Source organism: Gracilinanus agilis, chromosome 4, assembly GCF_016433145.1.
Source record: "Gracilinanus agilis isolate LMUSP501 chromosome 4, AgileGrace, whole genome shotgun sequence".
Classification (NCBI taxonomy): Eukaryota; Metazoa; Chordata; class Mammalia; order Didelphimorphia; family Didelphidae; genus Gracilinanus; species Gracilinanus agilis.
The window spans coordinates 263,164,828-263,189,572 of record NC_058133.1 but is presented as its reverse complement, the minus strand read 5'-3'; the positions used below and the strand labels follow the sequence as shown (position 1 = coordinate 263,189,572).

The following is a 24,745-nucleotide window of genomic DNA, read 5'->3' as shown; positions in this document are numbered from 1 at the left end:
CAGACTCATTCTCCCATTTAAAATATTTAAATTATCTACATATTATTTGTACATAATTATTTGTTACATTAATGAAGTGAACAGTCTTCCTTTTGAAATGATCTAGAACATTTTAGTTAGAAAGGACAGACACTAAAAATGTCCGTGAAATGAGTAAATATTCACTATTCAATTGTATGAAAAGTCCAACAGCCTTTCTGAGAAGAGCCTCATATCTTTACAGTCTTTCTTCCTATGTCTAGAAATACAACAAGAAATACAGAATAGAATAGAAATACAACAAGAAATAGAAATAAAACAAGAAATCAGCTGTCCTTCACACCCTCTATGGATGGCTATCAAACACTTTTCTGCCTGGCCCTACATTCCCTACATATTCTCAGCCTAAGTTATTAATATATAGAAAGAAGTCGAGTCTGAATGCAGATCGAAGCATATTTTTTTCAACTTTTTATTTTTCTTGGGTTTTAAATTTTTTTCTTTTTTTACTGTATTTTCTTGTATAAGATGGCTAATATGGAAATACTTTTTTTGTCACGTACATATGTAATCTACCTCAAAGGGTATGCCTTCTCAAGGAGGGGGAAGGGGAAGGAAGGAAGGAAATTTGGAACTCAAAAATTAATTAAATTGAATGCTAAAAAATTGTTTATACATGTAGTTGAGAAAAATAAAATAAAAGCATTCTCAAAAAATAAATATAACTAATAAACTAAGTTTTGCTAAATACCTAAAAAGGACATTTAATAAAATAGCATACTAAAAACAGCTATACAACATGCCCCACCAAAATCTGGAGTGCATTCTTACACAAATTCACAGATGATTATTTAAATTACAAAATAATGCTTGACTTTATTCATTCTGGGTTCCTTTAAATAGAAAGCCTTCATGGTGAGTAAAACAGCATTATCTGTTGTATTTAGAGGTCCTTCTTTGCAAGCAGGCAGCTCTTAAATCTTAATACCAGCATCATTTTACAAAATCTACTTTACCTACATTTTTGAAGAATCACATTGGTGATATAAAATGAGTTGCAATAATACTTAATTTATCTAGAGGTCACTTGCCCAGCAACCTCAGTTATACTTAAACACAACCAATAATAAATTTATTTATAGTTTTAGTAATTCTTAACAACTTACAACATACTTTTCTAGCAACTACATGGTGAAAGGGAGAACAAAACAACAAAATCAGCAAAATAAATTATTAAAGTTAACATACTAGAGTTGATATATTTTACTTATAAAAGACCTCACACAATTTATTTACCCTCTACTTTACATATAGTTGTAACCACATAACCTTACTATTATCCCTTAAAAAGAAGTCAGAAATGTGGTGGTATTTGTGAGTGCTCTTAGAGACAGATCTAGCAATAGTAAGAAGAGGAGATAACTGGAAGCCAGAGAGTGAGGGAGGAAACTGAAATTCTATGAAAAGTGAGTACAAGAAATCCTAAAACACAGCAGCATTATGAGGCCACATACAATTGAAGCAAAAAAAAAAAAAAACCCTACATATCTTAGTAGAGTCTAAAGATATAACTGTTAGAGCAAAGAATTAGTGAATATAATAATAATTCTGAGTTGTTAAGAATAGGTTAAATTATGTTCAGTATCTTCCCTTTAAGAAAATTTATCTTAGAAATAGACCCACTAAAATTTTCCACAAAGATATTTATTTTTTAAAAGTTAAATGTCATTACTTTGTTTCACAGATTATGACAAAGCAAACAATTACAAACTGTTTTCTGACACATATACCTGCATAACAAAATCAATAATCCCCATTTGTGAATATTGTATATGACTCATAGAACACCACAATCTCCCCCAAAAAATCAAAATTAGGAGTGACCCAATAAATAGTGGAGAGACCCGGTGGGAATAAGTAAGCTGAAGCATATTACCTTCCAGAGCTTGTACACAAGCATTGGCATAAAAGAAAAAAAAACCCCAATAATTAATTATTAAATACTTATGTACCAAAAATTGTTCTAAACACTGGGTTTGCAAAGACAAAATGAAGCAGTCCTTGTCTTTAAAAACTTATACTACTCAGAAAATACAGGTAGATTAGTCATGTGGTGAGACTGAGGTATAAAAGATGAACAGTCTAGATACTTCATTGATAGAAATAGGATATTAAAAGACCCAGAAGACTTTCTGTCCATTCTAGGTCATCCTACACACTAATGCCAAAGTAATTTTCCTTAAGTACCCATCTGACTATATGACTCCTCTACTCATTCAACTACAATGGCTTTGTATTGCTTCTAGGATAAAATATAAACTCTTTTGTTTAGCTTTTAAATCCCTTCACAATCAAACCCAACCAACCTAATCTTTCAGCCTTATTGACTATCATTTTCCCACATATATTCTACGGTCTAGCCAAACTGATTTACCTTCTGTTCCAACAAGACCCTTCATTTCCCATTCCTTTGCCTTCCAGGAATGACCTACCTCTTTACCTCTCCCTTATATAGAGTTCTTCTCTTCTTCAAAACAAAGTTGGAGCCTTTCCTGATTCCCCCAACTTGGTATGTATTTATATTTGTTCACTATATACACACACACACATATATATATACACACACACATATATATATATAACAAATTAAGAATACTATGATAGTCATGTTTTTATATGAATTCATATAAATTCATATGTACTCATTTAACATCATACATTATTTATAGCTACATATATATAGATATATAAACTTTTTTCTCCTCCATTAGAGTATAAAAGCCTTGCTAGTAAGGATATTTTCATCTTGTACTTTGATCCCCAGTGCCTGACAACATAGTAAGTATTTAACAAAAACTCACTTTGAGGGAAAGGCCAAATATCAAGTTAAACCCCTACCACTATCTCAACCATCGTGGAAACAGCCCAGGACCCCAAGGCCAAGAATTCTGGGAATAGTTTTGTCACTCAAACCACCAACAATGGTTTTTCAGTTTGTCCCCATAGTTATAGTTGAAGAGACCAAGCCCTGTAAAGAATGGCTCTATCTTGGCTACCAATTGTGCTATTAGATCACAAAATTAATTGATGAATATAATAATTCCTTGTTATCTGGAATAATTGACATTGATGGACATGTAAGACCAAGAGTCCTCGGAATAGCAGTGTACCCACTACCACTCACAGGACAGCCAAACCAGCTTAGTTGAAGCAGCAAGGCACAAATGAGGAAGAGAAAACAGGTAACATGTGCCCGGCAAGTTAAACAACTGACACCATTTTAGTCTTTTCAATGCTCATAATTCTTCTTGTTTGTAAAGCTTTCTGATTTTTATGATAAGGATGAAGATTTTACTTTTTCCTTAGGAAAAATTATTAGCTCTGGAGACTTCCATTTTAAGGAAGAGATCCAATCTAGCTATATCTTCATTCCTCTCTAGGCTGCATTCCAGACTCATCTCCACAAGACTTTCTTTAAGATGCCACTACAGCAGATACCTTCATTCATACACATACCTCATTTTTTGAGATCTATTAATGTGTTGTCTAGTTCCATCAGAATGTAAGCTCCTTGAGATCATGTACTATCTTGCTTTCTGCTTGCATTTGTATTAAACTTAGCATAGTATCTGGCACAGAATAAATTATTAAGTGCTTTTTGACTGACTGGCTGGAGAATTGTTTATTTATTTTGGGTTGGGCAGAAGAGATAAAAGTTCAAAGAAATTAGGTTCAGGTTATAGTCCCAGCTTATACATCCTTATCTTTATTTTTTTTTTAATTAAAAGTCATTTCTTCACTGAATTGTGTTAAAAAAAACACTTTAGGTTTTTGGCTATTTTGATTACATAGTCAAGAGAAAGAAAGCAAATATTCAGGAAGTTTTAAAAGATAGAATAACTTTATATTTATTTTAACAATATCATTAACAAGCATTCTTTGTTGACTTCATCATCTGACTATCATCAAATTGTTTAATTGACTTTATACTAATTACTTCTTTTTCTACATATCTAATCCTAGTCTCTCTCTTTGAACACCAGTCCTATCTTACCAATCACCTGTTGGACATTTCTCAAACTATTTAAAACAGCCCTTTTTCTTTTCCCTAAAATGCACCCCTCTTCTGAACTTCCTTTTTTGCTATTGAGGTCACCCAGGTCCTTTAAATCACCCAAATATGCAACCTCAGTGTCATTCTTGACAACTTACTCTACATAACAAATCAGTTGTCAGATTTTGTTGATAGTATTTCCACAGAATCTCTCATTTCAATCATGTCTCTACTCATATGCTTACCACCGTGCCATTGTAGGTTCTATTCACCAAGACTATTCCAGTAGCTTCCTAAATGATTTCTCTATTTCAACTTCTTCTATTCTCTATTCCAGTGATTCCCAAAGTAGACGCCACCACCCCGTGGTGGGTGCTGCAGCGATCCAGGGGAGGCAGTGATGGCCACAGATGCATTTGTCTTTCCTATTAATTGCTATTAAATTTTTTAAAAAGTTAATTTCCAGGGGGCTAAGTAACATTTTTTTTTTCAGGAAAGGGGGCGGTAGGCCAAAAAAGTTTGGGAACCACTGCTCTATTCCATTGACCATATCACTATCAAAGTGATTTTCCTAAAGCATGAGTCTGACCATGTCCCTCTATTGTAGTGATGGTTAACCTTTTAGAGACCAAGTCCCCTAACTCTAACCCTCATGCTGCATGTAAGCCCCCCACCTTACCCTAGAGAGGGAAGAGAGGAAGAGCTCCCATTGGGCTGCTGGACAGAGGGGCAAATAATGAGAGAAATGTACTCAGGCACATATGGGGGAGGGAGGGGAGCAGCCCCCTCTTGCACAAGTGCCATAGGTTCACCAACACAGCTCTATTGGCTTCCTCTTACTTCTTGTATCATATACTTCCCTATTTGACATTTAAAGTTCTTCATTAGGGGCAACTGGGTAGCTCAGTGGATTGAGAGCCAGGTCTAGAGACAGGAGGTCCTAGATTCAAATCTGGGCTCAGACACTTCCTTGCTGTGTGACCCTGGGCAAGTCACTTGACCCCCATTGCCTACCCTTACCACTCTTCTGCCTTGGAGCCAATACATAGTATTGACTCCAAGACGGAAGGTAAGGAAATTAGAAGGGGCAACTCAGTGGATTGAGAGCCAGACCTAGAGACAGGAGGTCCTGGGTTCAAAGCTGTTCTCAGGGGGCAGCTGGGTAGCTCAGTGGATTGAGAGCCAGACCTAGAGACAGGAGGTCCTAGGTTCAAATCTGGGCTCAGACACTTCCCAGCTGTGTGACCCTGGGCAAGTCACTTGACCCCCATTGCCTGGCCCTTACCACTCTTCTGCGCCAATACACAGTATTGACTCCAAGATGGAAGGTAAGGGCCAATAAATAAATAAACAAACAAATGAATGAATGAACAAATAAAGTTCTTCATTGCCTATCTCCAGATTATCTTTCCAGCTTTGTTGTACATTACTCCCATCATGCCCTCTTTGTACTCTTTTGTTGGGTGAAACATTGTTCTTCACACAGAATATTCTCTTTTTTCTTGGTGCTGTTATCTATCAGGTATCCCCCATCCTTGATACTTTCTCCTTAGCTGTCCCTCTTAGAATCCCTAGTATGTTTCAAAGCTTAGTTTAAGTGTTATCTTATGCATGACTTTCCTGATCTCCCCTGCTGCCTCCTGGCTCCACTTCCCATCAAAAACTCAGTTTTAATGCATTTATTTTTACATATATATATATATGTATATTGACATATATGAGATCCCTGAAAGCAGGGTCAGTGTGATTTTTTTTTGTCTTTATATGCTCAGCATCTAGCACAATGTAGGCATTTAATAATATTTCCCTTAAGGTTTACAAAGTATTTTATATATATTAACTCATTTGATCCTCACAATAACTCTATGGCATTTTTCACATGCCCTGCCCCTCTGTCAAGCAGCCCAATGTGAGCACTTCCTCTCTCTGCTGTCTGGGGTAATGCAGGGGGCTCACAGGCAGCTTGAAGATGCAGTTTGAGCACATGATCTCTAAAAAGTTTGCCTATGCTGCCCTATGACATGTAGGTGCTGTCAAATTTAAGAAACTACTCAGGCTCAGGGTAAGGGAGAAGGAGGTTGGAATGATGTGTAAACCATTGACTAGAATAAAATCTTCAGATACAAGGATAGTTGGGGCAAGAGGCTGTAGAGATGAGAGTCAGATTATGGAGATCCTTCAACATCTCACTTAAGGGGTTTATACTTTACACTGTAAATAATTGGGAGCCATTAAAGATTTCAAAAAGGGAAAGAAGATGGTAAAATGCAAAGCAGTGTTGTAGGATCATAGATTTTGGAAGGGACCTTAGATATGGTCTTCCCTCTTGCTTTATACATGAGAAACTAAAGTCTAGAAAAGATTAAGTCTTTCTGACTTCAAATCTAATGTTCTTTTCTTCATACTATACTACCTAGAAGTGCTGTATAGTATATAATATCACTGTTTCCTTTATTTTAGTACATGCTATCTACCTAATATTATCTAGGCCTCTTCTCCTCACTATTGCAGGTCTCTTGATATTTTTCTGTTGGTTAGAGGCTGGACTAGAAGATAGGCAAATGAAACTTAAATTAAATCAGTTTTATTTATTAACATCAAATTTATGAAACCTTTGTAGGGAAAAGATTAAATTTGTTAAGGAATTCATTTTTATGTTTGGATTTTTATTTTTGCACTGTTATTTGTAGTTTTGGAATTGGAATTCACTATTGGAAATTATACTTATCTAAGTCTTGTGTCCTATTGCTGGCTACCAATTAAAGTCAGAGTATTTCAAGAGATAACTCTCCTTTTTAATTTTCTTGATCAATCTGAAGCCTGAAGAGCTGACAAATTGACTTGTACAATTGTACCTTTTGTCCAGATCTCAATAAGCCATTGTTCCCAAAATACTAAGACTTGAACCTGGAAGACTTTTTGTTTCGACAGCCCTAAGCTGATAATACTGAAGTATTTTTCACCTTATAGGTGAATCTGGAATGGTAAACATTCATGAAGACATACTAATGTTACTGACATTCTGTTCCAAAATGTGTATCTTTATATGTTCAAAGTTGAAAACATTTTGCTTCTATAAGTATTGGTTTGATGTTATTCTTTCATAACCTGTCCCTAATGTGTTGATGAACATTTGCTTTTTTAGGTATATTGTTTTGATGTGGTTGTCTTTTGTATTTCTTGAAATATTTATGTGTTAGTGATATCTGCTGTAGACAGTAAGATTCTAAAAGACTGGAGACCAGTGACCTCCATGTGATTCTCTATGTACAGTTTTCTGATACAGCATTATGTATAACTATATTAACATACCTTCTGTGCTTGTGTATATGTGCACATATATGTATATAAAAATAAATGTAAATTTTTGTGAGAATGATTTAATGAAGTTTTTAATTTTTTAATTTCAATTTTTAAAAATTTGGCTAGAGCAGTGATGGACAACTATTCCCCCATGGGCCAGATCCAGGCTGTAGTTTGCCCATCACTGCCTTAAGCAATTCCCTAATCACTACTACAGGCTAGAGATAAAAGCAACAAAATTCATTCCCAGGTGTGTAATCTTCGTGTTAAAGTGGCTCCCTTCTGAACATTTCTGGACATTGCAATGCCTGAGAGGCATCTCTAATAACACTTGGAGCATTAATACCATGCTAGACTTGGAGTTTAAAAAAACCCAAGCTGGCCTATCTTAAATACTTGTTTTCTATGTGACTGAGCTGAAGGAAGTGGAAAAGGGAGGCAGTATCCATCTTGGGGCCATTGTAGAGGAATTCTAGAGAGTCTGGAAAAGGAATGAAGACATAATTAATCTGACCCCCTCTTCCTTAAAGTGGAGGTACTGGGAAGAACTGACTAGTAAGAGGGAGAGGCACAAGGGAAGAGGGTACTTCCAAAATGTGGAGTCCAGGACATGATTGAAAAATATGGAGAAAGTCAGGAATGGAATCTTTCTTTGAGAAGGAAGGGAAAGGCTTGGGATGCATCTTCAAATGGCATAAAAAGAAGGAACCACAGTGACACAAGAAATGTGGGGTCTTGGAGTCTATCCTTTTTTTGCAGAGATCTAATAAAATTAGTCTCTGGGAGACTGATCTGTGCTGGAAGCAACCTTTCAACAGAACATGACCTCACAAAGATATGGCACTGGGGCAGCTAGGTGGTTCAGTAGATAGAAGTTCAGACCTGGAGATAGGGGATTCTGAGTTCAAATTTGACCTCAGATACTTCCTAGCTGTGGGCCTACATGCTCTTAACACTCTTCTGCCTTGGAACCAATACTTACTATTGATTCTAAGACATAACCTATTAGTTAAAAAAAAAAAAAGATAAAGAACAAAACAAAGCAAAACAAAAATATGGCACCTCTAATGGAATAGATCAGTCTTCTGGATTCCATAAATTTTCTTCTTCATGGGCACCTTTTGTCTTTACCACCCCTAGTTTTAAACTATATGTAAATATGTATAAAGGTCTTTTCAAACCTTTAAAGTGCTATTATTTAAATTAAGCTGTTATAAAAATGTATATTACAAAATATAAAATATTGTCATAATAAGCAAATTGATTTGCAATCTAGTTGATTTGGATATACCTTTCAACAATGCAGATTGTACCCCATCTGTATTTGCACATCCTGTGAGACTCCACAAAATCATGTGGTCCTTCCAATGTATTTTGACTTTCAGCTGCTTTTGTTATTGTTCCAATTTAGGCTCTGGTTTCTTTTTGTTGCATCACATCACATAAATCTTCTTAAGTTTCAATAGATTCTTCCTATCTGTCATCTCATTTCTTTCTCATCTGACCTTTTTTTTGTGATTACTGTATCATGGGCCACATAATTTCTTTCTAACCTAATTTCCTATTAAAAATAACACTACAGTAGTCACTACAAAGGTTTTGGAGTATGTATGGGCCTTTTTTTGGGGTTCTTAATAGCTTCCTTAGATTAAAACGCAATAGTAGAATTACTGGGTCAAGGATAAGAGTAATTTAATAAAAACTCATCATACTTAATTCCAAATTATTTTCTTAAGATGGCTAAAACAACTTGCAACTCCTCTAGCAAGCAGTGAATTAGTGTGCCAATCACTATTGGATTTTTACAGTATAGGATCATAGATTTAGAACTAGAAAAGGATCTTAGAGGTCATTTGGCCCAGCACTCTCATTTAATATGTGGGTATAAATGGGTCAAGGGATTCCTGAGCAATGATTTTCCCCTAGGAAATGTTTATACTTTACTTCTAAGAGGAGACAAAGTATAAACACTTTCTTTATATCTCCTTTAAGAACCTAACACATACTCCTTAGTGTAATTTCAAGTAGGCTGGTGGTAAATAAGTTGACCAAGGATGATTACTCAATCAACTTCCCCTGTTCTTAACTACATAGGGAGAGTAAATGAGTCTCAAAGAATTAATTGGTCAAGTTTACACTGGTGGTAAGAGGAAAATTAGAAACCTAGGTTCTCTGACTTTAAATCAAGCACTTTTTCTACATTTCCTATCTTGCCCCTCATACCATATTTGTGAATTTTCTAGGTATAAAGTAAAATTCCAAGACTTGTTTTAATTTTTATTTCTTTGACCATTTGGCATTTTCCATATTAATTTGTGTCTTTTCTTTTATAAGCTGTTTGTTGATATCTTTTTACTATTTTTTAAATTAAGTAATGACTTCTTAATCTTATGTTTATATTAATTCTCTATAGACTTTAGGTGTCATATAGTAATTAGAGATACTTTCTGCAATGACTTTCCACCAGCCTGGATTTTTCTTCTTATTCTAGCACCATTGATCTTGTTTATATAAAAGCTTTTAAATTTTATATATGATGAAAAATTTGTCTTTTATAATATGCTCTTTCTCCCTTAGATAATTACACAGTCTTTATATGTCCAAAGTACTGAGAATGAAAACCTTCAATCACCTTTTTTTTTTTAAAACCATTAACTTCTGTGTATTGGCTCCTAGGTAGAAAAGTGGTAAGGGTGGGCAATGGGGGTCAAGTGACTTGCCCAGGGTCACACAGCTGGGAAGGGTCTGAGGCCGGATTTGAACCTAGGACCTCCCGTCTCTAGGCCTGACTCTCAATCCACTGAGCTACCCAGCTGCCCACTTCAATCACCTTTTTAATGGCTAAATTTTTCTTATTCAAATCTTTTATTTACTTGGATTTTATTAATATATGTTGTAAGATGTTGACCTAAACCCATTTACTGCCAAACTACTATCCATTTTTCTATGGAGTACTTGAAAAATAGAGTCCCTTCAACTATAGTTTAAAAATAGAGTCTCCTTATAGTTTGTATTTGGGGATTTACTGCATGCGAGGATGTTATAAACATTTGCTTCTGGGTCTTACTTATTTGATCTTTTTATAATTAGTTTTAAATGTAATATAAGACATTTCCTATTTCCTTCACTATTTTTCTTGGCTTGTTCTTTATGAATTTTGTTATAATTTTGCCTAATTCTATAAAAACATCTCCTTGGTAACTTGAGCCTTCTGTAAATTCCATTCATCTGTATTTTGCCCTCTATTTGCGATGCCTCAGAGTAATTTCTTGAAGTAGGGGATTCAGACTTTTAGAAGTACTTGTCTTGAAAAATCTGTGAATTCATATCTTCATATTCTTTCTTTAACGTCAATTGTCTTGACTCATAGGATTTTCATCTTGTTCATCTTTATTTCTATCAATTTCTCTTCCACTTCTACACTTTAAAATTCTAAATATATTTTTTCAGAAGATCTTGAAGAGATACTCTGTTTTTCTCCTAAATTCGATGCTCTACTTTTTTTGTTTCTTGGAGATTTCTAATTTTTTACCTAAGTAAATAAATCTTTTTTTTTCCATTTCATTCCCTTATTGTATTTCATAACTGTCCTGGAGTTCTTGTGCTTATTTCATTTTAATTTCTGGGATTCTGCTAAGATTTGTTATCTGATACTTCACTGGAGGTCTTCTGTAGCATTTCTTCTTTGTATTTGGACCTTTTTGTTAATTGTTTATCATCCTTTAAAAAAATCAGTCTTTCTAATTTGTTCTGGGAGATTTTTCCTCTGATAAATTCTGCTTTGCCTTTTCTTTTTTTTTTTTTTTTAATGCATTTTCAGGTGATTGAGGTGCTGACCTTAGATACTACCTTTCATGCAACCATCTTGCCAGAAGTTCTCCCTGAAATCCCTAAAATATGTTAACAGATGCTTTATGACTATCGAGAAAGATGTGTGATAATAACCCAGAGCCATTCAGCACGACTTTTATTACGAACAAGTTATGCGAGAGTAGTCTTATTTTGGATTTTGACATGGTTACTAAACTTAAATGTAGGTATTGCTATTGATGTTGTTTGCCTAGGCCTTAGCTAAACATTTCACAAAATCTATCACGTTGTCTTTGTGGGTAAGATGGAGTAATAAACTCTAGACAATAGTTTTTATAAGTCAATTCAGAACTGTTTAGATGACCAGCCCCAAAGAATATGAATTAATGGCTTTTTTATGTTAACTTGGAGGAAAATCTCTAGTAGAAGGCCTTGTACATAGGAAAGCATTTAATAAATATTTGTTGAACTTTATGTATTCCTTAGTTACATTCTTAGTCTTATGCTTGTTGGATTTCATAGAGGGGATTTTTAATTAAGTACAGTTTGGACTAGATGACCTATGATACATTTTGATTATGTGAGTAATGGCTAGCATGTTGGTGCCTGTCAAGAAGTAGCAAATACTAGCCAGGTAGAACAAAGGTGAAGTGGGTTCATGCTTGATAATTGCTTCTGAGATGAACAATGAAGTAAAATAAATATATGTGTGTGTGTATGCTCAAAATATGTTTGTTTTTTCTTAGTAGGTATTCTTCTTATAATAGACAATGACTACCGATGAGGCCACCAAGAATGATGGAGAAAACCCAACAGTTGCTCTTTCTGAACGAGGAGAGGACATTACTCCCAAAAAAGACCGAGGTGTACTAAAGGTAAGTCCCTAAGGAAGAGTGTTGAGAGAAAATGCATGCAGTATCTGAGTGTGTTTTCCTTAACCATTTTTGTTCATAAGAAGAGAAGCTCTATGGGAACAGTGGAAAGAAACATCAAGAAATGTCTTTAGTAAGGGTAACTAGGTGGTTCAGTGAATTGAAAGCAAGGCCTAGAGTAGGGAGGTCCTGGGTTCAAATATGCACTCAGATATTTCCTAGCTGTGTGAACCTCGGCAAGTCACTTAACCCTTATTGCCTAGCCTTTACCACTCTTCTGCCTTGGAACAAATATATGGTATTGATTCTAAAACAGAAAGTAAGGGAAAAGAACAAGAAAGGAAGGAAGAGAGAGAGTGCATAAAAATCGAAAAAACATCAATGAGTTATTAAAAATTACCTAATCACATTTCATATTTTTTAACTACCCCAAAACTAAAATTTTATTTTTTCTTGGTGAGCAAAAGCCATTCCCACCTTTGAGAATTATATAAATTTACTAAGATTATTTTTAAATGAAAGTTTTAAGCAAAATTTATTTAAAAAAAGAAAGAAAAATGTAGTCAACAAAATTCAAGATTAATGAACTTTAATATTTACATACAGTGTTCCTGAATGGAATGAGTTCTTGATAGTCAATCAAAGAGTCAATTTGCCTTAACTCTCCCTTCCCACCCCATATTTAATGTTATCTGACATTTGGCAATGCTTTGCAATTTTAAAATGCTTGTACATCATCCCATTTGAAGCTCACAATAACCCATTTTGAAGGATATTATCTTGATTTTATAAATAAGGAAATTGAATGGGTATAAGAGACTTTTTGAGGTTTCATGGCTAGACTCTGTAAAGGTGAAGAAGCTATATCTAGAATAAAGTCTTTTACTTAATTGATGTTTTGCCTAATATACCACTGTTACGTACAGTCATTTTACACAATCAAATTAATTTTCTTATCTCTTTTGATGATAAAGAATTAACTACATCTTTTTTGGAAACACTTGGCTAAGCATTTTGAATACCTTCTTGCCCTTAGTCATAGGAAATGGAGATCTTTCTGAACAAGTTTTGTCTAATTTTATTAATTTCTTACCTCTCCTCCTATCTATATAAATATTTCTATTAATTTGTTGCATAAAAACAAATTTTAGAGATTGACAGAGCTGTATGTACTGAATACCTTGGACTTTTGTCATGATATCATCTTCCTGGGATAACACTAATGAAATGATGTTTTGGGCCCCTAAAACTTTCTTGAGTTTTGAAGTTTCAGGCTGGGAATTCCCACCTACCCTATTACTTCATAATCATTCTGTAGAGTAGTGGTTTCAAACTCAAATTGGAACAGGGCCACTAACACATTAAAATAAAGATCATTGCCAGTCACATCGATTTAGAAAGCCACATATTAATATTATCTATAATTTATTTGATGTTTTATTTATATTATTAAATATTTCCCAATTATATTTTAATCTGATTTGGGCTCTACTTGGAAGTGTTTGATATACTCTGCTATAGATAACTAGCAATAAGATCAGATGGCCTTTAACTTAGAGATGCAAATACTTCAAGTATAACAATTAACTGACATTCAGTATTAAAGATTAGGTCAAATTTTTCTAACTGAATTTTTTTTTTTAAACCCTTGTACTTCGGTGTATTGTCTCATAGGTGGAAGATTGGTAAGGGTGGGCAATGGGGGTCAAGTGACTTGCCCAGGGTCACACAGCTGGGAAGTGTCTGAGGCCAGATTTGAACCTAGGACCTCCTGTCTCTAGGCCTGGCTCTCACTCCACTGAGCTACCCAGCTGCCCCTAACTGAATTTTTGAATGTGACTAGTAGGCTTTCTGGGTTGGATAGGTTAATGCCGTGAGACCTTTTTTTCCTCTAAAAACTCTGAAATGACTACAAATAACTATTCTCTCCTTCCAGAAAAGTAGAGATGTTGAACTAGGAAAATTGTAAATCAGTCTTCTGGTCATGCTTCAGGGAAAAAAAATCTTCTAAGTTAAATCACTAATGTTTACAGATAATTATATTCCTCAGAAAATATACATGCTGAAATGTTACTTACTGGAGAATAAGTAATTTTGCATACAGGATTAACAGAAGAAACTACACCAACACAGATGGATTTGATTTTGTTTTCCCAGAACTGACCCACCACATTAGCAGCCGGTCTACCAAATACAAAACAAATATTATGAATTTTGTGATTGCTAAATTTTTTTTCATAGGGTTCTTTTGGCATTTCCTTTACTAGAAAACAAGTTAATCAGCATAATACAGTTCAGTTTTATTAATCTTTTGTGCACATCCTGGTATGTATTATTCAAATAATGTGAAGTACAACCAGTCATATTGGGAAGTAGGACTTTCTGAAATTTTAAACCAGTTGGGGGAATCTACAGTCAGAAGCTGCTATGTTTGGACTGGTGGAGGATATAAAGAAAAGTGTTTAACAAGGCTTTGTTTTAGACTTTTCTTGGTTATCCTTGAAAGTTTTGCTTTGTGGCTCTAATTGTATAGGAACCAACTCCCTGGTCTTTTTGATTTGGGAGGATTTTATTTTGAGGAGGAATGAGTACAGTGGAGCTGGAAGGATTAATGATTCTTTGGAAATAAATAGTATAACCTGCAGCTTAAACTGCAACATAAGGAATTTAAATTGGCTATAAGGAAGAATTTCCTGACAGCAAGGATTGCTGAGCAAGGTTGTGGTAAAAGCTGTTAAAAATAGGATAGATCGGGGCAGCTGGGTAGCTCAGTGGATTGAGAGCCATGCCTAGAGACGGGAGGTCCTAGGTTCAAATCCGGCCTCAGACACTTCCCAGCTGTGTGACCCTGGGCAAGTCACTTGACCCCCATTGCCTACCCTTACCACTCTTCCACCTATAAGTCAAAAACACAGAAGTTAAGGGTTTAAAATTAAAAAAAAAAAATCTTAAAAAAAAAAATAGGATAGATCTCATCTCTGGTATGGTTTAATTATAGTTTTGCCTAAAGGATGAAAAAAAAGGACTAGGTTACCTTTCTTCCTGTCTTTTATTTAATAATTGGAAAGAGAAACTCACTTCTTATTTCTTGATGTCAATCTTTTCTAGATTGTCAAAAGAGTGGGGAATAATGAGGAAACACCGATGATTGGAGACAAAGTTCATGTCCATTATAAAGGAAAATTGTCCAGTGGAAAAAAGTTTGATTCCAGTCATGATAGAAACGAACCATTTGTCTTCAGTCTTGGCAAAGGTAAGGGGGCATTCATCTGAGTCCTAGATATACTTCTTAAATTTTTTTACAGATAGTTTGGATAGGAGGAAGAATAGAGAGAGATTAACCTTATTTAAATTAAGCAGGATTATTTTAGGATCTTAGGTGTGGTCTTAGACATTCTCTTCAGATGTCTTTAATGTACCCAGTTAATTAATCTTATCATTTTTCTTCTTACAAAAAATGGGAAAAATACATATAGTAAAGCTACCCCTGTATATCTGATAGAAGCTATGTGTTTTGATTCTGTTATTAATATTTTAGTTCCTTCTTTCTGCAGGCAGAACTAGCTGTTCTTGCCCCCAGGACAAGTTCACTGAACTTTGTTCCCAGATTGGGTGTGGTAGGGGACAAAGGGAAATTCCCACAACCACCATCAAGTTTCATAACTGAGTATAGGCCATTTCCTTCTCCTTAGTACCTAGAATTTATAATTTAAGGGCCTTGGCCCAAACACAAGAATAGCTAAATACCAGAATGAGGATTAGGGTAGTCTGTTCTCCACCTGGGGAATAAAATGCTCAATGAAAAACCGATCAGTTGAATCCTTACATTGTACCAAAAAGTAGATGCTCTGGAGACTTCTTCCATTTTCAATCCTATTTTTCCCTACCAATTGCCTTTGATGGGCCTTTCTGCACTTTGGTATATAGCGCTACCCTTTTTATATCCTGAGCTTTTAATTCTGTTTAGGGTATTGGGACCTTCAAAATTAAGTTAGTATCTCTTGTGAGATTAATCTTTTTCATTGTATTTTTATGCCTGAATGACATGGTAGAATGAGAAGGAATTCCTGATTGTTCATTTAATTTCATAGATCACACATTTTTTCTGAAAAAAAATTTTTGTCAAAAATAATAATATATTCAGTCTTATTGCACAATAATTACAATAGTCAAATTTATATCTTGTTTCATTTTGGTTCTTGTAGCCTGGATGTGTCTATTAATTTATTAATTAATTGAACCACAAAATATATCAGTCTCTTATTGCTTACATTTTCTCTTTCCATGCCTTTTCTTTCCCTAGGATTTCTCTCTTCTGGGAGGTAAACATATTTAAAGTAAATCTATTTCAGGATCATAGAATCCCAGCTTTAGGCCCAGGAGGGATCTTGGTGGTCATTTTGTTCAATCCTTTTACTTTGCAAATGAGGAAACTGAGGATCAGCAAGGAGTAGGAACATGACCAAGATTATGCAAGGGAGTAAGTGTCAGAGCCAGAATCAGAAGCTAAGCTCTCAGATTCCAGATCCAGGACTTTTTCCACACTCTTAAGAATTCTTCTCATAGCTAAGGTCTTAACAAGCAGAGTATATCAATTCTATTTTCTTTCTTTCTTCTTCACATTCCCCAAGAAAAAGCTACACAGTAATGAAAATAATCCCTAAATATAACTTCTCTAGGGATTTAAACAAAGGCAATTGTTTTTTCTGAGTAGTTGTTTTAAAAATATTAAAGATAGGAGAAAGGAAACATTTAACTACTTGTCCTAGAATTATGTTATCTTAGTATAAAGAATTAAGAGTTGAGACCTGGTTTTAATTCTAGTTTTGTCACTAGACTGTTCTCTGTCTGGGAAATAAAATTCTCAATGAAAAATTGGTCAGTTGAAACCCTTGCTTATCCTCCATTTACAATGGCATCAGGAAGTAGATGCTCTGGAGACTTCTTCCATCTCCCATCTTATCTTTCCCTTCTCCTTGCCTTTGATGGGCCTTTTTGTGCTTTGGCATAAACTACCCTTTCTTTATCCCAAGCTACACCTACTAGTGTAATCTTGGGTAATTCACTTTATTTATTTAGGCTTTATTTTCCTTATCTGTAAAATAGATCTTTAAGATCTCTTTTAGCTCTTACCTCCTATGATTCTTTCACTAATCTCTTTTATTTAAAAAAAAAAAGTTGTTTTTTTAAAACCTTTTACCTTCTATCTTAGAATTAATGCTATGTCTGAGAACACATTTTTTTTTTTAAACCCTTACCTTCCGTTTTGGAGTCAATACTGTGTATTGACTCCAAGGCAGAAGAGTGGTAAGGGTAGGCAATGGGGGTCAAATGACTTGTCCAGGGTCACACAGCTGGGAAGTGTCTGAGGTCAGATTTGAACCTAGGACCTCCTGTCTCTAGGTCTGGCTCTCAATCCACTGAGCTACCCAGCTGCCCCCTGAGAACAGCTTTGAACCCAGGACCTCCTGTCTCTAGGTCTGGCTCTCAATCCACTGAGTTGCCCCTTTTAATTTCCTTTAAGAACAAGAAAGAATAAAAGTGTACAAAGAAGCAAACCTCCCTTCCCTCTCCCTAATAAACAGATCTATATAACTTAAAATATCAAATACTCCAGGAACTGCTAGTAAGACAATGTGGGATGCCAGTGTAAGGGGTAAAAAGGGATTTTGATTGGGCTAATATTTTAAAAGATTTGATCACCAGGGAATTGAATAAGTATCAATCCCCAATTAAAGAATAACCTCAAGTCAAATTGACCTTTATGAAAGTTTATTTACAAATGAAAAGAGAGAGAGAAAGTAAGAAAATTAGAGAGAGGATAAGATAGGATAAGTAACCTAACACACTAGGTAATTTGCTCCAATCTCCTAGTTTAACCCAGGCAGATCTAATTAACCCTCAGACAAGGGAGATTTAGCTTTGAATCCAAGACTGGAAAGTCAGATGGCCAGAGACAAAAGAAGCAAAAGCTTCAGTCATAGAGACTCTTTGAAAGGGAAGTTCCTTAAGAGAAGTTCAGGAAGATTCAGTCTTTATACTCACCACTTGGAATTCCAAAGGAAAGATTAAAGAACTGTCTTACCAAGGTCTCAGGTCCCAGGTCCAGCTCTCCCCCAAGCCCCAAGCCACGAACAAGAAGAACCCAGCTGAACTCACTGGGCTCTCTTTTAAAGGGGCTTCTTTTGCAGCACTTCCTGTGCCTTCCTCTTAGTTTACATGTCCAATCACAACAGACACTTTTCTTAGGACTGCCCAGGAGGGAGTCAGTAAATTCTGATTTGTCTAGCCCACCTGGATCACAGACCTCCCAACTTGTGAGTTAAGTAGAGTTGTTTACACTTTTAGTAATTAGATTTGAGAATGGGCCAGGTAGATTTAATCTCATTATCACACCAGTATACCTCAGATGAGCTTCATCACTATGGAATTGACTTCCAGAAAATATATTTCCATCACCATAGCAACATGTATTTGTTAATTTAGACTATGCCATATTTTAACACATAGATTTGTGTTGCATTAAAATTGTCACTAGATCCCACAGTCCTCCCTAGCTTTTGTCCTTTGTCTCTCTTTCTGAGCCAAATTCCTTGAAAAAAAAAATCATTTATGCCCACTGTTTCCATTTCCTCTTCCCTTACTTTCTTCTTAACAATTGTTAAAACAATCTAATTTCTGACTTTATCACTCAACTGATATCACTCTCCAAAGTTAATAATGATCTCCTTCCTAATTATAGATTCCAATGACCTATTTTCCAAATCTTTATCCTTTTTGATCTTTCTTCAGGATTTGACCCTGTTGAACACTGACCTCCTGGAGATCCTTACCTTCTCTGAGTTTTCTGAGACTGTTTCTTCTTAGTCCTCTTCTTACCTGTTCAACCACACCTCAGTCTCTTTTTCTGGTTCATCATTCTTGTCATACCCCTAAATGTTTTAGTTAACTTAGTCTTGACACTGAGGTGCAAATCCACAATACCACCAAAGCTCTATCCTCACCCCTCTTTTCTCTATATACTTTTCTCTCTTGGTGACTTCATCACTTCTCTATAGAAGACTTCCAGATTTATATACTTAACCCTAGTCTGTCTCCTATTGTTGTAATTAAAATAAATGTAGACTGATATTAAAAGAAGTGTTAATATTTTAATTAAGGCCATGTTGGTAAAATAAAGAATCACCACGCACCTGCTAAAGATCTATTTCAAATCACCCGCCATTAGCCATTACCTTCTCCCCATAGACCACGCGCCTCGCTCCTTCCGTACCCAAGAGAGCCAAGACCAATCAGGTCTCTCGATTTAAGCTATGCTTTACATTGGCTCACATCATCACGTCGAACCAGAAACCCGTTGAAACATGGGAAATGTAGTTTCCAAGTCCCCTAAACGTCCACAGGAAGTTTGTCATATAACTAAATATTTAAAACTCAAATGAGTCCCAAATAACTCTCAATGGAACCTCCAAAATTCCAGATAACACACTATCCTCTCATCCTACATCACCAGTTGCTTATTTGGACATTTCAAACTAAGTTTCCTGGACACATCTCAAATTCAAACTAAGACGGAGCTCATTAATTCTTCTCCAAATTCATCCTTTGTTCAAATTTCCTCACTATAGTCAAGAACACTTCCTTCTTTTAAGTCACCTAAGTTCTCAAACTTTTATCCTCTCACTCCTAACTGCTCATTCCTTCCACTCTGCCCTCTGGAATTCTCATTTTACAATTTTCATATTTTCCTGTATTCTGAACCTCTTCCTCCCATTTTTCACTAACATATCTGGCTTCCACCAAGTGATATTTCTGCCTTTAACTATCCTTTTCTTTTTCATATAACCTCCATCACACTTATCATAAAGAGAGAGTTGGGATACTACTTACTTCTCCTTACCACTTCCAGACTTTCTAGGTACCTCAAACCCTCAGTAACTGCTTCTCCCTTGAAGTTCATTCTATTGAAATTATTTGCCCTGTATAGGTCATGGTGGCTCTTGTTTGCTTCCTCCCTTTCTCAAGGATTCAATACCTGAGTCACTGTCTTTCTTTTCTCTTCAATTCCTTCCCTCTTGGAGACTTCAACATTTTTACTGATATTCCTTCAAACTCTCTAAGCCACATGGTCACACTTTGGATCTCACCATTATCTACAAGTGTTCTACTTCCATGACTAATATAAAAAAAAAAAAATCAACTCTGACATTCTATCTCTCCCTATACCTTTTTGTTGTTCAGTTATTTCAGTTGTGTCTGACTCTTCATGACCCCATTTGGAGTTTTCTTGGCAAAGACATTGGAATGGTTTGCCATTTCTTTCTCCAGCTCATTTGACAGATGAGGAAACTGAGGCAAATAAAGTAAAGTGACTTGACCAGGGTCATGCAGCTAGTAAGTATCTAAAGCTGAATTTGAACGCAGGAAGACTTTGGGTCTGGCATTCTAGCCACCGTACCACCTAGCTGCCCTATACCTTACCTCTCTAAATTTATTCTTTCCCCTCACTGATGTCTCTAATACCTTTGTCCATCAGTGCTTTCTCATATCACTATACCTTCCCTGACTTCACTTTTCTCTATTCTTAGCCTTGATACTATTGTTAACCAATTAAGATCCACAATGTCCTCAGGTTTCCCATCCCCTTGTCTTGTTGCTGTTTATCCCTTGCCAAGCCTAAACTCTGGACTATTCCACCATCTGCCCATTCAGTTCCTGCTGTCCTGTTCTGCTGAATGGAACTGGAGGAAATCACATATCAAAGCTGATCCACTATATATTACCTCACAGCTACAGGGCAATCCTTTTATTCCTCGCTAATTAATTTCCCATCATCACAAAGAACCTTTCTGAATCTTTTCTTGTCTCCTCAGGCCTTCCATACATCCTCTCTTCCATTTTCTCAGTTGAGGACATTACCTTATCTGCTCTTCTCTTTTTCTCAAAGTCTCATCATTATCCCCAACTCTCTCTTTTTTTATCTCTATACTTAGATGCCCTTGATCTCATCCCCTTCTCTCTTCTGTAGCAGATTTACCTCTCGGTCATCAACCCTTTCTCATCCATCTTCAGTCTTCCCCTATCTGATGTTCCCTTCTCTTCTGACTTCAAATATATCCAAGTCCACCCACTTCTTACAAAGCCTTCATCTAGACTATACTATCCCATGAAGGTTTTCATCCTTTTATGTGACAAAGTTAAGTATAATCTGACTTTATAATACAGTTATACCTTGGAGAATTTGCAGGTTCAGTTCTAGACCACCACGAAAAAGCAAATATTGTAATAAAATGAATCACATGGATTTTTTCCCAGGGTATTATAAAAGTTATGTTTACATTATACAATAGTCTATTAAGTGTTCAGTAATATTTCTGAAAAAACTCTACAGCCTCTGAATATAGGATTATGAAAATACTCATGATTAATCTTCTCATATTAAGAGTGTAAACAGTTTATCCCTTAATCCCTTATGATTGCTCATTTTTATCTTTTGATGATGACTCCTGTGTTTATACTCCAAAGTTCCTATGCTTTGAAGTCTTCTATTTCATTAAAGATTGATTTTTACTCTCTTTGTGGGATTATACTCAATTTTTCCTGATTAAGTTATTCTTGGTTATAAGATGTCCTTTGTCTTATTAAATATTATATCCCAGATTTCTTCTTCTTTAGGGTGGTGACCCCTGAAGCTGGATTGTGACTTCTCAGTACTCAATTCTTTCTGTTTGCAGCAATTTTTCTTTGACCTAAAAACTCCAAATTTTGGCTATGATGTTCCTGTGAATTTTTATTTTTGAATTTCTTTCAGGAGGTAACTAGTATATTATTTCTACCCTCCTTTTGCTTTCTGATTCTAAGAGGTTTGGACAGTTCTCTTAAAATTAAGATTTTTGAAGTACAATGTCTAGGTTCTTCTCCTTTCCCCGGTCCCCTTTGATCATGGTTTTCAGGTAGTCCATTGATTCTTAAATTACCACTCCTTAATTTGTTTTCCAGGTCAGTTTGTATTTGCTGTGACATACCTGGAATTTCCTTCTTTTTTTATTTTTGTCTTAATATTTTTATTATTGATTGGAGTCATTGTCTTCCATTTGGTCTAGTCTAATTTTTAGGGAGTTTGTTGTGTGGGTGAGGTTTGGTACCTTTTATGCCAAGCTGTTAATTCCTTTTCTAATTTTTTTCTTTCATAGCTCTCATTTCTTTTCCAATTTCTTCTTCCAGTGCTCTCATTTCATTTTTTAAAACATATTTTTAAAATGTGAACTTTTGCCTGATCTGTTTTTTTTTGTTTTGGTTTGGTTTTTTAAGCTTTGCTTGTAGATATTTTAGAGTCATTCTCTTCTTCTGGGTTTGTGTCTTGTACATCCCTCTCACCATCACTATAATAGTTTTTTATGGTTTGGAGTCTTCTTTTGCTTAACCATTCTTCTAGCCTGTGTCCTAACTTCAGACTTTATGTAAGAGTTAGCTCTTTGTACTTTTGGAGGGAATGTCTGGACTGGTTTTCATGCTTCTTTATTGGGCTATTGAACATTATATTATTACAGGATCTCAGGGACCTAGCTCAGCTTGAGTACCTGCAAGCTTTTTGTATTGCTACTGTATTCTTTTTTAAAATCTAGAATATTTTTAGAATATCCCCTCCTCCTGTAGTTCCTTCTGTATTCTGATCCATGAAATTAGATCACTACCCTCCAACTCTGAATTCTGTAGGTTTCTAATCTTAGTTTGGGTCTGTGGACTTTCCCTATTTGTTTAATCAACTGCTGCTAGATTCAGCCACTGTCACCTAGCTGAAAAGCTTTTTTGATTCAGAGTGAAAAAGTTGCAAGTTATTCTATGTTTTGACATTCCTACCCTGGTTACTTTGCCAAAACTTCAGTCCTTGCTAGAAGCTACAACTGAGACCCCCATTCTCCTTTGATCCTGAGATCAGAACTACATAGCAATTAACTTGCTTCTGAACTTGCTTCTTGCTCCATATTCAGCCTGGGCCCACAACCATTCCTTGCCCTAGATACAGTGATTCCCAAAGTGGGCACCACCGCCGCCCTGGTGGGTGCTGCAGCGATCCAGGGGGGCGGTGATGGCCACAGGTACATTTGGGGGCAGTGAATAACTGTAAGGGAGCGGTGATAGTATGTGACAGGGGACGCTAAGTAATATTTTTTCTAGAAAAGGGGCTACCGCCCCCTGTCACATACTATCACCGCCCCCTTACAGTTATTCACCGCTCCCAAATGCACCTGTGGCCATCACCGCCTTCCCTGGATCGCTGCAGCACCCACCAGGGGGCGGTGGCGCTCACTTTGGAAATCACTGACCTTATAGGGTCCCTGCTAGTTGGTAAGAGAAATTAGACATATACTTGTGAAATAATCAGCTAAACAATATATGCTATTATTGTCACATCCAACTCTTTCTGACTCTAGTTGGGGCTTTCTTAGCAAAAATACTGGAATGGTTTGTTATTTCCTTCTCCAGCTCATTTTACAGATGAGGAAACTGAAGCCAACAGGGTTAAGTGATTTGCCCAGGGTTACAAAACTGCGAAGTATCTAAGACCAGATTTGAACCTAGAAAAACCCAGCACTCTTATCTGCTGCATCACCTAGTTGCTCAGAATATGAATAGGTGCTCATTATTATTCAATACACAGTAGGCAAATTAATCAAATGGGATATTTTGCTGAACATATAAGATGCTGTAGTTCATCCTTCATTTTTGAAGAGGACTAATGACATCACAGGATGATTTCTTGATTTTAACCTGAATTAGATTTAAGTGAAGTAGAGTTGCATAGTTGTTAGCCTCACTCTCTCTTTCAAAGTCATCAAAGTCTAGTGGCAAGACAGAAGTCAGGGTGACTTGTGATATCCCAAGATGCAGTGGATGACCTTGTTCCAAGAGGTCTGACCAAGCTCTAAGTACTCCTCAGCACCTGCTTTAGCTGCCTTCTTGGCTGTTGAAACAAATTGCTCACATTCTCCCCTTCCACCAGAGGAAGTCTTCACATGCTTGGAGTAGACATTCCTTTAACTCACCAATAGGGTGGGTTTGAGGTCTATTGTTTGGTTACCCTCAATCTGGTTTAGCTTGCCTGCCAAGGTGGTTTTACCAGGATGTGGCTGCTGAGCATGCTATAGTTTCTTGGAGCCATAGGTGAGAACTGGGTGAATGGTAGGCACCCAAAGGGGAGAAACAACCCTAAAAAGAGCTCAGCAAGCCCTTACCCCTCATATAAGATAATTATAAGTATAACTCTGCTTCTTTTCAGCAGAAAGAAAGTATAATGTTAGCTTGAGGGGACAGAAATTACACTTGCCTCATAGCCTCCATTATATTTTTCTTTTATAAAAGTCCTATTTTGATGTCTTTGATGTTAGGTATTAGGGTGACCTATTCTTACTCTGCATAACAATGAAGCATAAGCTTTGCCAAGTGCTATGCCAAACTGAAATGACTTCAAGTATAACCATGAAACAAAGTATGTATTTGTAGTCTGAGGACCAAGCTAACTAAATTTGCCAAGGTTTGTTATGAGGTTGGCCACAAGGTGAAGAATTTTTCACCCTAGCCATTCTCAAATATCATGCTACAAGTCATAGTGTGGTTGTGTTATGTGTCAATAGAAGATTTACTCATCCTGATGAAAGTTCAGAGCCTATTTTGTATTAATAGCTTTCACTTGTGCCTTATTTTCATCTCCAAATATAGCCTCTCC

The 24,745-nt window shown here is 36.0% G+C and overlaps 1 protein-coding gene across 8 annotated transcripts in view; it reads left to right on the top strand.

Moving 5' to 3' along the window:
- FKBP5 (FKBP prolyl isomerase 5) overlaps window positions 1-24,745 on the top strand; it is a 180,610-nt gene that overhangs the window by 70,065 nt on the left and 85,800 nt on the right. For 5 of the 8 annotated variants that reach the window (XM_044674266.1, XM_044674270.1, XM_044674268.1 and 2 more), the window contains exons 3-4: window positions 11,896-12,021; window positions 15,127-15,271. In XM_044674266.1, the coding sequence (XP_044530201.1) occupies window positions 11,917-12,021; window positions 15,127-15,271 (250 nt within the window). In that variant the 5' untranslated portion in view covers window positions 11,896-11,916. Of the gene's footprint in view, window positions 1-2,524; window positions 2,549-11,892; window positions 12,022-15,126; window positions 15,272-24,745 lie in introns of those variants that run through there. The other 3 variants (XM_044674267.1, XM_044674269.1, XM_044674273.1) reach the window with 2 other exon arrangements.